The 14,875-nt window shown below is 38.4% G+C and overlaps 1 protein-coding gene across 4 annotated transcripts in view; it reads left to right on the forward strand.

Annotated features, from left to right (window-relative positions):
• LRRC49 (leucine rich repeat containing 49) overlaps positions 1–12,549 on the forward strand; it is a 154,863-nt gene extending 142,314 nt beyond the window's left edge. For all 4 annotated transcript variants that reach the window (XM_042252119.2, XM_012180868.5, XM_015096846.4 and 1 more), the window contains 2 exons: positions 3,027–3,180; positions 11,880–12,549. In XM_042252119.2, coding sequence (XP_042108053.1) covers positions 3,027–3,180; positions 11,880–12,083 — 358 coding nt within the window. In that variant the 3' untranslated portion in view covers positions 12,084–12,549. The remainder of the gene's footprint in view (positions 1–3,026; positions 3,181–11,879) is intronic.
• The last annotated feature ends 2,326 nt before the right edge of the window (positions 12,550–14,875 follow it).

Consider the following 14,875-nt stretch of genomic DNA (forward strand, 5'->3'; position numbering starts at 1 on the left):
CATCACCAACTCCCAGAGTCCACCCAAACCCATGTCCATTGAGTCGGTGATGCCATCCAACCATCTCATCCTCTGTCGTCCCCTCTCCTCCTGCCCTCAGTCTTTCACAGCATCAGGGTCTTTTCAAATGAGTTAGGTGGCCAAAGTATTGGAGTTTCAGCTTCAACATCAGTCCTTCCAATGAACACCCAGGACTGATCTCCTTTAGGATAGACTGGTTGGATCTCCTTGCAGTCCAAAGGACTCTCAAGAGTCTTGTCCAACACTGCAGTTCAAACGCATCAATTCTTCAGCACTCAGCTTTCTTTATAGTCCAACTCTCACATCCATACATGACTACTGGAAAAACCATAGCCTTGACTAGATGGACCTTTGTTGACAAAGTAATGTCTCTGCTTTTTAATATGCTGTCTAGGTTGGTCATAACTTTCCTTCCAAGAAGTAAGCGTCTTTTAATTTCATGGCTGCAATCACCATCTGCAGTGATTTTGGAGCCCCCCCCCCAAAAAAAGTCTGACACTGTTTCCACTGTTTCCCCATCTATTTCCCATGAAGTGATGGGACCAGATGCCATGATCTTCATTTTCTGAATGTTGAGCTTTAAGCCAACTTTTCACTCTCCTCTTCCACTTTCATCAAGAGGCTCTTTAGTTCTTCTTCACTTTCTGCCACAAGGGTGGTGTCATCTGCATATCTGAGGTTATTGATATTTCTCCCGGCAATCTTGATTCCAGCTTGTGCTTCTTCCCGCCCAGCATTTCTCATGATGTACTCTGCATATAAGTTAAATAAGCAGGGTGACAATATACAGCCTTGACATACTCCTTTTCCTATTTGGAACCAGTCTGTTGTTCCATGTCCAGTTCTAACTGTTGCTTCCTGACCTGCATACAGGTTTCTCAAGAGGCAGGTTGGGTGGTCTGGTATTCCCATCTCATTCAGAGTTTTCCACAGTTTATTGTGATCCACGCAGTCAAAGGCTTTGGTGTAGTCAATAGAGCAGAAATAGATGTTTTTCTGGAACTCTCTTGCCTTTTCGATGATCCAGCAGATATTGGCAATTTGATCTCTGGTTCCTCTGCCTTTGGTAAAACCAGCTACATGTCCATTAATAAAGGACCAATTACTTGAAGCTATGAAAATTATTAGAAGTTCTGATATGAAATAATCTTTAAGATGTCTTAGAAACTAAAAATATAAGATAAAGAACAATTGTATAGTATGCTGCAATTTCTCAGAAATAGAACATGTTCTTCAGAGATTTCCTTGTGTAATTTTAAATATTTGAATTTTTAGAAATGATTGTCTCTATGAGTTAAACTGAGAACAGTAGGATTTCATAGTGCAAAGGCTTACTTTTTCTGTATGTTTATATGTAGTACTTGGAATTATCTTTTTCGGTTTGTTCTGGTTTTTTGTTGTTATTCTTTTTGTTAAAATTACTGTATTAGTTTCTCAAACAAGGATTTTAAGAGATTTCCTATCAGTATTCCTGCAGTACAAGAAATGATAGTCTCTAATTAAGGCAGAAAGAACCTGATCCCAGATAGAAATTCTGATGTGCAAGGAAAACTAAAGAGCAAAGAAAGTAGTAAATTTGTGGGATGAAACTAAATAAACATCGACTATATAAAGCAATGATAATAGTATTATAAGATTTTAAAATCAATATATCTATTGAAATGAGTATATTAGGAAAGAATAAAGACTGAAAATGAAGGAGCTAAACATTTATCTAAAGAAGTTAGGAAAACAATAGCAAAATAATCCTGAAGAAAAATAAAGGAGATGAAGACATTGAAAACATAATGAAAAACTGATTATTTGAAAACACTATGAAAGTGATGGATAATGTGTATGTGGCTTTCATAATTAAAAATCAATAAAATAAATATAGATAAATATCTATATTACTTTCTTCTTTATAAGAGTGAGAAAATTATGCTACCAAAATATCCAGTAAATGAGTGATCATATAAATTGACCTACATCACAATTAAATTTTATTCATTTATTAAAATGTTAATTTTAATAACATAGAAAATGCTTATTATATAGCATTAAGCAAAAACAGTGCACAAACCTGGATGTTTATAAAAATTCACAGAGAAAGCCTATAAGGAAATATGTTTAATGTGAACAATGTTACTGATTTATATAGATTTATATGCTATATATTTATGGATGATTTTATGCTATTTCTTTATACTTTTCAAAATATGTACTCCTTATAATTTTTTAAATCTCTGTGTTATACTCATATTAAATTGGAAAAATGAAGACATTTTCTAAAAGATATATTCCCTTTTTGCTCCCAGTCTTCAGTTCACAGTTCATAGTAGTTACATCACTTCCCTGAGAGACACCCTATGTGGTAGAAACCAGAAAGCAACCTTCATGATGAGTTGCTGTCCTCTGTAATTCTAGGCTTGTGGGTCTGCAAGTGATACTCTGAACACTGTCTATGTTCTTCATGATCAAATGAAGCTTCCTGTTTCATTATTTACCTCCTGCTGAGATCTCGTCCTTGATATGATAACAGCTAAAAGTATTTTTGTTCTGCTTTTCCTAAAGTTAAACCAGTATTCCATTCCATTTGTAGCTATGGCTGATGCTACTGAGCTACATAATGAAAGTATGAACTATTTTTGTGATTTATAAGCTGTGTAACTAACATGTTTTATGGGATATAAAGACTGTGGAAGTTTGGTCTACTACGTGTCTAATTGCTTTTTGTGTGTGTATTCTGTGTTATTTAAGTTTTATATTGATTTTTTAAAGACAGTTTTTTTTTCATTTTAGAAATGCTTGAGACATGTCTTTGTTGATAATTGGTAGTGAAACAAAAGAATTTGAGTTATATAACTTAATTAGTAGAGAAATTGGAGTAGTGAATTGACTTTGAAAACTCAAACTGATAAAACAGATATTCAAAAAAGCATATGCTACCCTCTAAAATCAACAGGAAAGACATTTTCACCAATTGGATAAATAACTCTCCAAGTCTCTTTACCGTCTTTCTACAGGAAGAAGCAGTTCCGATATCTTCTAGAAACCAAAGGGAAAAAACCTGGTATTGTCAGTGAAGAAAATAATGATCGCAAGAGACTTGTGGGAGAAAACACAAATCGTGCTACGCTGAATTATACCACCAGAGACTTTTACACTGAAAAGCTGGAGGTAAAGCTGCCATCATCTGTGGAACTTATTGCCTGGATAAATTCCAAATGGCTTGAGACTTGGGAGTTATACGTTTCTCTCCTCCTCATTTAAGATAACCTTTTTTAATTCTGGAATGTTAGTCAGCCTCATATCCAGAGCTGGGGGCAGTAGGCACCAAGGAATTAGGGAGAAGTAGAGCCCTTAGTTCAATATATTTAAGCAGGAAAGAAATGTTCAAAAGAAAGAAATTGGTACCAAAAATTCAGACCGAAGTAGGACCAGGATTCAGGTCTCTCTGAATTAAGAAAACTGAAATAGACTTGCTCTGAGTACTTACCTAGCCTGTGCCAGACTGGCAGAAAGACCCAACAGAACCTCCATTTCTGTTCTCTTTGCCTAGGTCCTTGATGTTTTAATTCACTATTTTATTCTCCTACAGCATTAGCTACTGTGTTCTTGGTCACATAGTTTTAACCTATTTTGTTTCCACTATGGTCTTTTAGACAGAAAGGCTAGAACCAGTTCTTTACTCCTGTATGTGTTCAGAAGTTTTTTGAGGGACTGCTGCGTTAGGGGACTGCAGAACTATAAAGAAGAGAACCATGCAGTGTGTGCCTTGATGGAACTTAGAGAAAGGTGAAGAAACAAGTCATCTATATAAAAATAAGATGTTAAAATTGTGCCAGAGTTTTTGAGGGGTTTAGGGGTGTGTGTTAGTGTGTATTGGCCAAATATTTTTCAAATGTTTTATAATGGTTGTGAGATTCTTTATTCAAACTATATTGTAGCTGAAAACTCATTATATCAAAGGAAAGCAAAACAGCAGAGCTGCTCCTGTTGTAGATGGGGTTCAGAGCTCTGTTTGATTGGATCTTCTATTTTTTTCCTTTCTCCTTACCTCATTCCTGGACTTCCCTGGTGGCTCAGACGGTAAAGTGTCTGTCTACAATGCGGGAGACCCGGGTTCGATCCCTGGGTTGGGAAGATCCCCTGGAGAAGGAAATGGCATTCCACTTCAGTACTATTGCCTGGAAAATCCCATGGACAAAGGAGCCTGGTAGGCTGCAGTCCATGGGGTCGCAAAGAGTCAGACACGACTAAGCGACTTCACTTCACTTCACTTCACCTCATTGCCAGACCTGAAGAATCTCTTTGGAACCCGTAGGCCTCTAAGGATTATACTTTGAAAAGCACTTAACTCAATGCAACAATATTTTTATAGCATCCTGAAGGATGTTTTGAAAAGATTCTGCTTTAAATTCTAGCGCATGAAAGGTTACTGCTTCATGAGGTAGTTGTATATCACTGAACAACTCTAACAGTGGAGAAATTCTTACCCATGTTAAGCTGCCTCCTAACAACTTTCAATTAGTGATGCTAATGTTGCCTTATGTAGAAGACAGAGCAAATATCTTCCTTATGAAAACTCTTTAAATATTTGAAATGAATTACTTGAAGTCATCTTTATAGTTATACTTTCTTACATTCAAAAATAACGTATTGAGCACCTGTCACATGTAATACTTGGACTGTAAGAAGTCGCTGTATTATCCTCATGAATCTCACGTTCTAATGGAGGAGATAGACATAAGTAGGGATAATGAAAATCAGTAAGTTGGGAGAGTGTAGCTCAGGGAAACTCTGCTCAGTGCTCTGTGCTGACCTAAACGGAAAGGAAATCAAAACAAAGAGGAGATACATGTATACATGTGGCTGATTCTCTTCAACACAGCAGTATAAAGAAACCAAACTCCAATTTTTAAAAGTCAGTGTTCCTTAAAGTAATTTAAAATTTAATATAATCCCAATAAGAAACCAAAAATTTTTCACTGAATTGATCCTACAGTACCTGTGGAAAAATAAACATAAATAACCATAAAAACTCTGAAAAAGAAAAATGATGAGGAGAAAACTAGCTCTACTAGATAAATTAAGACATATTATGGTCCTATCAGTTAAAACAGGGTGTTTATGGAGAGACAGTCTCATGGGATAGAATGGAAAATTCAAATGTACATCTAGATAAAAATGAATTTATGATACAATAAAGAATAATCTCAAACAAATCAAGAAGGATTATCTCAGTGGTGATTTGAAAATAACTACGGAATTAAGGGGGAAAAAAAGCTGGATTCAGACTTTATACTTCAGTTCAGTTCAGTTCAGTCGCTCAGTCGTGTCCGACTCTTTGCGACCCCATGAATCACAGCACGCCACGCCTCCCTGTCCATCACCAACTCCTGGAGTTCACTCAGACTCGCGTCCATCGAGTCAGTGATGCCATCCAGCCATCTCATTCTCGATTGTCCCCTTCTCCTCCTGCCCCCAATCCCTCCCAGCATCAGAGTCTTTTCCAATGAGTCAACTCTTCACATGAGGTGTCCAAAGTATTGGAGTTTCAGCTTTAGCATCATTCCTTCCAAAGAAATCCCCTGGTTGATCTCCTTTAGAATGGACTGGTTGGATCTCCTTGCAGTCCAAGGGACTCTCAAGAGTCTTCTCCAACACCACCGTTCAAAAGCATCAATTCTTCGGTGCTCAGCCTTCTTCACAGTTCAACTCTCACATCCATACATGACTACTGGAAAAACCATAGCCTTGACTAGACGGACCTTAGTTGGCAAAGTAATGTCTCTGCTTTTGAATATGCTATCTAGGTTGGTCATAACTTTTCTTCTAAGGAGTAAGAGTCTTTTAATTTCACATCCGCATTAATTCCAAATGAGTCAGAGATGTTGAAGTTTATAATGAAAGGGTAAAATATCTACAAAAAAATGAAAGATTTATGTACAGCACTGAGATCAGAAAGACCTTCCGAGATATAAAATAAGCAATGTCAAAAAAAAACTGAAAAAAATAATTTGCAACTCAGTTCAGTTCAGTCGCTCAGTTGTGTCCAAACTAATCTCCCTAAATTATCAAGAACTTTTAGAAATCAGTGAGAAAAGGGACCAACAATCCAGTATATGTTGTGTTACTTATTCAAAAATAAGTTTAAAATAATATACCATTTACCATGACAATAAACACCGTCAGTTCAATTCAGTCACTCAGTCGTGTCCGACTCTTTGTGACCCCATGAACCACAGCACGCCAGGCCTCCCTATCCATCACCAACTCCCAGAGTTCACCCAAACCCATGTTCATTGAGTCGGAGATGCCATCCAACCATCTCATCCTCTGTCGTCCCCTTCTCCTCCTGCCCTCAGTCTTTCCCAGCATCAGGGTCTTTTCAAATAAATCAGCTCTTCACATCAGGTGGCCAAAGTATTGGAGTTTCAGCTTCAACGTTAGTCCTTCCAGTGAACACCCAGGATTGATCTCCTTTAAAATGGACTGGTTGGATCTCCTTGCAGTCCAAGGGACTCTCAAGAGTCTTCTTCACTTCCACAGTTCAAAAGCATCGATTCTTCGGTGCTCAGCTTTCTTTAAAATATGTATAAGCCCTCCACAGAGAAAATTATAACGTTTTATTGAAAGACACTGAAGAAGAACTAAATAGATAGTGTATGTTTATGGTCAGAAACTTTCTACATAATAAAGATGTCAGTTCTTCCTAAATCCATCTGTATAAGGCAATTCTGATAAAAATTTGGAAAAGTTATTTGTAGACCTTCACCAGTTGATCCTAAAGGTGTTTGATAGAGCAAAGGACTTAAAATAACACAACAGTATAAGTGAGGAGAACTTGCCTTATCAGATATGAAGTACTATTTTTAGCTCTAGTAATTGAGGCCATATAGGAATAGATTCATAGATCCATGGACGAAATAGCCAGAACTATCCCATGTTTATGGGATATCAGGTATTGCTGACTAGTACAGACAGACTAGCTAATAAATACTACTGAGGAAATGAAATATCAAATCAGAAAGGCATATCCCTACTATGGTGTACTTTGTTAAAAACCATATTAAAAAATTAACTCCAGATCAAATAAAAACCCAAATATGAAAAGCAAACTTTAAAATTCTCACTTAAAAAACAGTTGAAAATATGACCGTGATTGGGTAGGCTATGATTTTCTAACCCCCTACCCTCCAAGGGCACAAACTGTAGGGAGAAATTTTGATAAATTTGGCAATAGAGGTCATTTTTTGAAGAAAACAGGAAGAGTTTCCATGGAGTAATATAAGCAGAGTCTTGATTAAAGTGGTTTGAGAGGTAAATAAGCAATCAAGAAGTAAAGATAGCAAATGCTGACTCCTGTTTTGAGAAGTATCAAAGGGAAAAATAAAATCTGAAGCCACATAACATTTGGAAAGAATAATATGCCATTAGGAGATTTGGATCTGAGCCCATGATTCCACCACTTATTCATTACCTGAAAGACCTTGCCTGGTCCCTTAATCACTTTCTCTTGACTCACAATGTACCATTCCCCACTTCCTGAAAAATGTTTTAATCACTGCAACACAAAGTGCTGATTCTCTCTCCTCTGTATATCTTGAGTTATTGAAGGAATTACTTGAAGTAAGTTTCTCACAAATCAGGATAAGCCGCCCCTTTCACTATACGTATGACATGTATAATTCTGTTGCTGGGTAGGTGTTCATCCAATGTCCTGACTCATTCTGAAAAAGATTTAAGATGGATGGAAAGCTGAAAGGGACTTTAAAGAATCCAGTCCTGTTATTAGACAGCTGAGGAAAACTGGAAACTTAGGTGAACAGCTGAGGCTCACATGGTGAATTCCGGGCTGAACTGCCTCTAGAACTCAGCCCTTCTGATTCCTGCCCTTGGCTCCTTTCAGTGTATATGAATGCTTCCTAAAGTCATCTTGACCACCCCAGCACAAAGGGCTCTCTTGAACACTGGTGGTATTTGCTGTCTAAACATTTCATCCAGCACTCATGTACTGTTTCATTTCTCTTAGTTAAGCTTTTAATGTGTGTAGGACATCTCTCCAACTAGACTGCAGGTTCTTCAAGAGCTAAATTAGCATTTTCTCCAAGTAAGTATTAGTAGATGACGGCTAATCCTGAGTAAGTTTGTCAACCTTTGTTAACCTTAGAGTCCTGTTTATAAAATGGAGATATGGATTAAATTCCTATACAAGTACCATTATTGTTAAAGTAACTCTATAACAAGTCTACCATGACCTGCTTTTTTCTATCTTCATGACAATAAAGTTGCCAGTTTTCCTCAGCTGTCATGACATTATGTTAGTTCAGTGAACTAACATAAACAATATTGTAGAGTTCATCTCATCAGGATTGAACTTGTGAAATACTTGTTTTATGACCCCCTACAGGGATAGAAAAAAAAATTAATGTGTGATGTGTGAAAGCATTTGAGAATGGAAAAAGCATTAGTCAAAGAGGAGCAACTTCTTGACAGGTCAGGGCAAGAGAAGTATCTCTAATGTGCTCTTAACAGGATCACTCTGTACACGCAGCGTGAGTTGTGCTGGCAGACGCCTGATGAGTTTTAGAGCATACTGCATGGAGATGCAGAGTAAATTGGCTTAGTGGAGAGAAGAAATGATGAAGCAAGGATGCTTTCAAACACATTTACTCATTAACAGTTAGTATATATTAGATACAGTTCTGTATCAACATGTTTATAAAGAAGTCATAGAAGAAACTAGCACAAAATTGTAAAGCACCAAAAATTTCACTATGCCAATTAGAAAAGTTTAATTTGTATTATATATAAATTACTTAACAAAAGTTATCATTTAAATATCTTTATATTTTTCTTATCCTTTATTTCTATAAAAATTTTCCAGTCCTACTGCTAGAAATTTTTTAAAAATTCAAAATCATGTTTTAAGAAACTTAGACATCGGTAAGAGATGTCTTATGTAAATACATTGCTCGTTGCAAAATATTGCTTGTTTTAGTTATTGATCTCTTGTGATTCACTGGAGAAGGCAATGGCACCCCACTCCAGTACTCTTGCCTGGAAAATCCCATGGATGGAGGAGCCTGGAAGGCTGCAGTCCGCGGGGTCGCTGAGGGTCAGACATGAGTGAGCGGCTTCACTTTCACTTTTCACTTTCATGCATTGGAGAAGGAAATGGCAACCCACTCCAGTGTTCTTGCCTGGAGAGTCCCAGGGACGGGGAAGCATGGTGGGCTGCCGTCTCTGGGGTCGCACAGAGTCGGACACGACTGAAGTGATTTAGCAGCAGCAGCAGCAGTGATTCACACTTATCTTTCTTCCTGGTATTCTCCTTGTTTCCCAAATTTACTGAGTATTAAAAGGGAGCAGCTAAATGCTGTTCTCATTGATAAGCTAACTTAGTGCACATGACTGAGTCCCAGAGAGTATTTCACAGTTAGTGAAGTTTGGTTCACCAGAGAAGTCACCAGCTGGAACCATCTGTTATTTATTGCCCATCAAAATCTGTGCATATTTTTATGATAGGTCAATACATGACCTGTTGCTTTTAGCACATGAACTAAATCAAATCAGATCAGCATGTTGACCCCTGAATGGTAAGTGATTATTTAGAGAAATCTTATATGTCGTAAGAAAATTTCCAAAATGTGCCTCTGTTAGACGAAGTTAGTGACAATTGGGACTCGTTGTTAACTTCTGTAAATTAATGAAGAATCCAAAACATATTTATTTTTTGTTTTATAAATTGTAAAACTTTGGAAAAGGAAGAGAAGAAAAAAGGAGTAGAAATACTCATCTCACTACCCTAAGACAATCTTAATGACACTTCAGTATATTTTCTTTCATTAATATTGAATATATTTTTGTAACTTTTTAATGAAAATTTCAAACATATGACAAAGTTGAAATAATTTTACAGTAAACATTCATTCCCCAAACTTAAATTCTACTGTTAGTATTGTACTGTACCATGTACTTGCTTTATCACTTATCTATGCTTTTCCCCATCCTCTATCCATCAATAATCTATCTTATTTTTTAAATTTATTTCAAAGTAATTGCACACATTGCCATGCTTCTCCCTAAATAATTCAGCCAGCAGATCATTAGAGTTCAGTAATTGATATAGTTTCTTATTTTGAGGCATAATTTATATACAATGAAATATAAATCTTAGGTATACAATTAAGTTTCGACAAATACGTATACTCATGTAACCCAGCCTCTATCAAAACTTCATTTTGTACTTTTCTTTTTCCACTTAGCATTATAGTGTAAGCATTTTCCTTGTTACTATAAACCTTCATAGTAGATTTTAAGGGCAGTATTTGTTGATGTTTTAAATTTAACTTTTTAAAAATTATTTTGCTATTTTGATTTGAGTTGGAGGTTTTAGTAGATCATTTTTCAATTAGTTAAACCTATTTTCTCATTGACATTTATTATTTATTTCCTTATCCATTTGTGTGAATTGCTTCCTCTATAATTCTGATTATCTGATCTATTCCATTGATTTTTTCCACATATATTATGACATTTTCCATCATTGTGCCTGAATACTCAAAGTATCAATAGCCAAAATAAGTGTCAAATTCTTGCATTAATCAAAATGGCTTTGTTTCAGCTTCTAGGATGAAATCCAGGCCCAATGCCCCAATTACCTCAGGTCTCAGACTTCCTCTGTTGTGTTTTGAACCCAGGCCTTTCATTTGGGCTTCCCTTGTGGCTCAGCTGGTAAAGAGTCCACCTGCAATGCCGGAGACCTGGGTTTCATCCCTGGATTAGGAAGATCCCCTGGAGAAGGGAAAGGCTACCTACCCCAGTATTCTGGCCTGTAGAATTCCATGGACTCTATAGTCCATGTGGTTGCAAAGAGTCGGACATGCCTGAGCAACTTTCAGTTTCACCTTTCATTTGTAGACTGCCAGACCGAGAAGTGGAATGGGTGCATTGTGTCATCTGAAGGCCAAGTTCTGGGTCCCAGGCTTGTGTATATGTCCTCTTTCTCCTTGTTCACTTTCCCCCAACTTTGTCCAAATATTCTCAGCCACATAAGTCAGTGTAATGTATCACGTCATCCTTTCCTAAAATATGGAAATAATTCAGAGCGTGGATATTTCATGTGTGTATATAAACATTAACTGACCTCAAGGCTTCCCAGGTGGTGCTAGTGGTAAAGAACCCTTCTGCCAATGCAGGAGATGTAAGAGACATGGGTTTGATCCCTAGGTTGGGAAGATCCCCTGGAGGAGGGCATGGCAATCCACTCCAGTTTTTTTGCCTGGAGAATCCCATGGACAGAGGAGCCTGGTGGGCTACATTCCATAGGGTTGCAAGAGTCAGACATGACTGAAGCAACTTAGCACGCATGCACATTAACTGACCTCTTGTTTATTAATATTGTTAGTATCATTTACCATTAGAAGCTATGAATCTGTACATTCAGCTGACTTGTGTGAGGTAAACTGCCTGCACTGAGAAAGGAGAAAGTCTATCAACAGAGAAATTGTAGTTAGGATCCAGTGATGTCAATAAATAAGCACTTTTAAAATGCAACTTAAAATCTTTATTTCTCCCCACAATTAGCAAATGAGTTTCATATTAGCTCAACTGGAAGTTTTCTTCTCATAGTTGCCAAGAAATACATTTTTAACAGAGCTGTCCCACAGAGCTGGGAGTGGACTGGCAAGAAGGAAGCCCTCAGTTGCTGTCTTTACTCAAGCAGAGCTCTGTGTCAGAGTGTCTAGGAAACTGTTCCTGCTCTGAGGGCTGGGGTCAGAACAGATTATCAAGCTTCTCTGGTTCAGCTAATTGTTGCTTTGGCTTGGGGCTTAATTATGACTCAATGCAAAATATTCTTTTTCTAATAGGAAATAAAGGAAAAAAAGAAATTCTGCAAGATGTATATCGAGGATCTTGTGAAGGAAGCCACAGAAATCAACATGAAAAATGAAGCTTTGCAGAAACTTTGGCCACAGATGTTCATTGAACTTGTGAGGGATGCAGTTATAGAAATCCGCAATAAAAATTCCTATATGAAGCTTTGCCTACAGCAGATAACAGACCAAAAATAGAAATGGCTTAGTTACAATTGAGATTTTTAGTTTTATGTTTTTGATGGTTGAAAATATGTGGGTTAAAAAAATGTTAAAACAACAACAAAACTTTTCCTTCAAGCTAGAAAGACTAGCATCAAAGCATTTATTGCCTACTGTTCTTGTAGTTAAAGGTTAGGAAGGAAAGAGCAAAAGGGAAAATTCATTTCCTATATATATTGACCAAACAGCCTTTGGGAACTGAGCAATCTTTAGGGCCCTTGAATGGGCCCTGCGTCTTGGGTTCTTGATTTGACTGGTGCCCCTGCTATAGCCCAAAGCACGTAGTGTTCGCTCATGATTCAGCATGAGTTGCTTCTGTCTACTTTCAGCTGATAATTTTTAGTTACTTACCTCTTATTTTATGTCATGATTTCAAAGCCAAAAATATGTTCTTTTTTATGAGTGAAGAATAAACTTATTAATAAATTAGTTTAAAAGAAAACGTGTTTGCCTCCTTAATCCAGTCAGAATTGTCATATTTATTGTACGTTTCTCTTTAGCTGAGTAGGAGCCCTTCTCTTTACTTATGTAGGAAGAGGCCTCATTCTTCTAAGTATGCATACTTGGCGCACCACAGAAAGTCCTGGGGGTCACTATGAGCAGAGAATATGAAAATGAGTACGAACAGGGACAGGAAGAAAGTGTTCCTGCCTTAAGAAGTCCTGGGTGTCTGCATGTAAAATGCAGTGATTAACCAGTAAGTCTGCTTCTGTGAATGGGGTCTCTTTCTGTTGTTGGCTACTCTGAGGCTCTTTTTCTAGGCAGGCATGTGTACCTGTATCTCAAAAGTATTAGGGGTTTATGAGGGAAGGTTTCGAATTTTTCTAATTCCAGCTGAAGATCAAACAGAGAAATAAGATATAAAGATATAAGCAGGGGGTTGTCCTGGTTGATGCTAGTGATTTTGGAGCCCATGACCATAGCCAGAAGTGATACAACTTTAGAAACACGATCTTACAGGTTCATAAATAGGAATTCTCCAGTTTGCTCAGATTTCACCTGACAGCTATATGGATCACCAGGATATGGGAAAATGAAAACAAAGGTTACAGGACAATAGAGTCCTACGGAAATGCTTGAAAGAAGGAAGGTAAGCTGCTTTGCTTACACTAAGAAAGGCCTACATCCTTAAGAGCTCTTGGTCACCCTCAAGTTTAGGAAGGGCTCAAGTTTAGGAAGCCATGTTTCAGAACATGGCCTTTCAAGTCTCACTGTCCTGGGTTTGCGTCTTGGCACTTCAGCTCTCACTTTAGCTTGTGAACCATGTGGACCTCAGTTTCCTCATAATAGCACATATCTTATAAGATCATTGTGAGGATCAGATGAGGTAATGCATTTAACCCAGAGAGATGATATGGGAAGGGAGGTGGGAGGGGGATTCAGGATTGGGAACTCATGTACACCCATGGCAGAGTCATGTCAATGTATGGCAAAACCAATATAGTATTGTAAAGTAAAATTTAAAAAAATAAAAATAAAAAATAAAAGTGAGCACAAAGTAAATGAAGCTATTCTTTGTTATCTTCTAGAAGCAGGTTGAACCACGGTGTTGGTGCCCCGGGACAGGAAGAACTGTTACTATTTCCTGATAATCCTCCGTCTCTCCGAATTGAAACATACAGACCAACTCTCATCTGCCTGGTAAACAGTGACCCCTCCCCGGGTTTCTGTCTTCTTTGGTATAGAAATGAGAGCCCACCTTGAGAGTGATGTTGAGATGAAAAACAATAGTATCTTGTTCATGGGCTTCTAGGAAATAGGAGAGGCAAGGACATCTGACCCCTCAGGCTGCGGGGAGTGGTTGCTCACTCTAGGCCAGGCAGGTGAATGCCTGGCTGTTTAATAAACGACCTGTCTAGCTTCCTGCTTGCTGCCTCGTCTCCCCCGACCCTCCCACCCCTGATGATAAAGAGCCTAGATCTTCACATTCACATGCATTCTTGGCTCTCCCCAGTCCTCCTAGGCATTTAAGGAACTGAAAGAAGATCAGCACTCACTGGCTTGGTGGCAAACCTACAGGTTGGCTCAACTCAGAGCACCTGCTTCAAGCCTGGTAAGAGGGGTTTTGTCTTGTCTCTGAAATCAGAACTCCTTAATGCCCCATCTTTAGTCACTTGGTCTCTTCATCCCTTTGTACTTGAGCTCCCTCTTATTTACCCCCACTTTACCCACTGAGTGATTTCTGTTACTTGAATATTTGTTTTGCCTGATCCCAAATCCCACTGACTGTGTCCTCCCATCTCATCCTTATCCGTTGCCACTCAGCTTCCTCCCAACCCATGCTTGCTGGACTTTCAGGATGAGGATAATCCCCAGAGAAAAGGGCAAGGGGACCTGGGTCTACTGTGTCTGAAATCAACTGAGGACTCTCTGTGGCTAGTGGGGATCCCTGCAACAAGTTGTTATCTCTACTCGGGGTTTTCCAGGATCTTTAGGAAGGGAGTAAGATGCACACCCCACAGGCTGAGACTGTCAAGGCTAGTGTATTCTGAAGGATTGCCTTTTTCCAAAAAGAATCTCGAGCTCAAACAGAATATCACCTCCAAAGCAGAAAGGTACACAATCCGCCAACTGGGGAGATACCATCCCCCGGGTTATGGTTTAGCAGTTAGGTGGTTACATGTGCTGTTGTTGGGTCTGGGGATGGCTAAGTGTGCGGTCGGATCTGAGGCTAATTAGCTGTGCTGCTGTCTGAGGGTGGTGTCCGGGTCGGCTCCCTACTTTGTGAGCTTCACTCCACTAAAGGCCTGATGCAGGAGACCATGAAG

Source organism: Ovis aries, chromosome 7, assembly GCF_016772045.2.
Source record: "Ovis aries strain OAR_USU_Benz2616 breed Rambouillet chromosome 7, ARS-UI_Ramb_v3.0, whole genome shotgun sequence".
Lineage (NCBI taxonomy): Eukaryota > Metazoa > Chordata > Mammalia > Artiodactyla > Bovidae > Ovis > Ovis aries.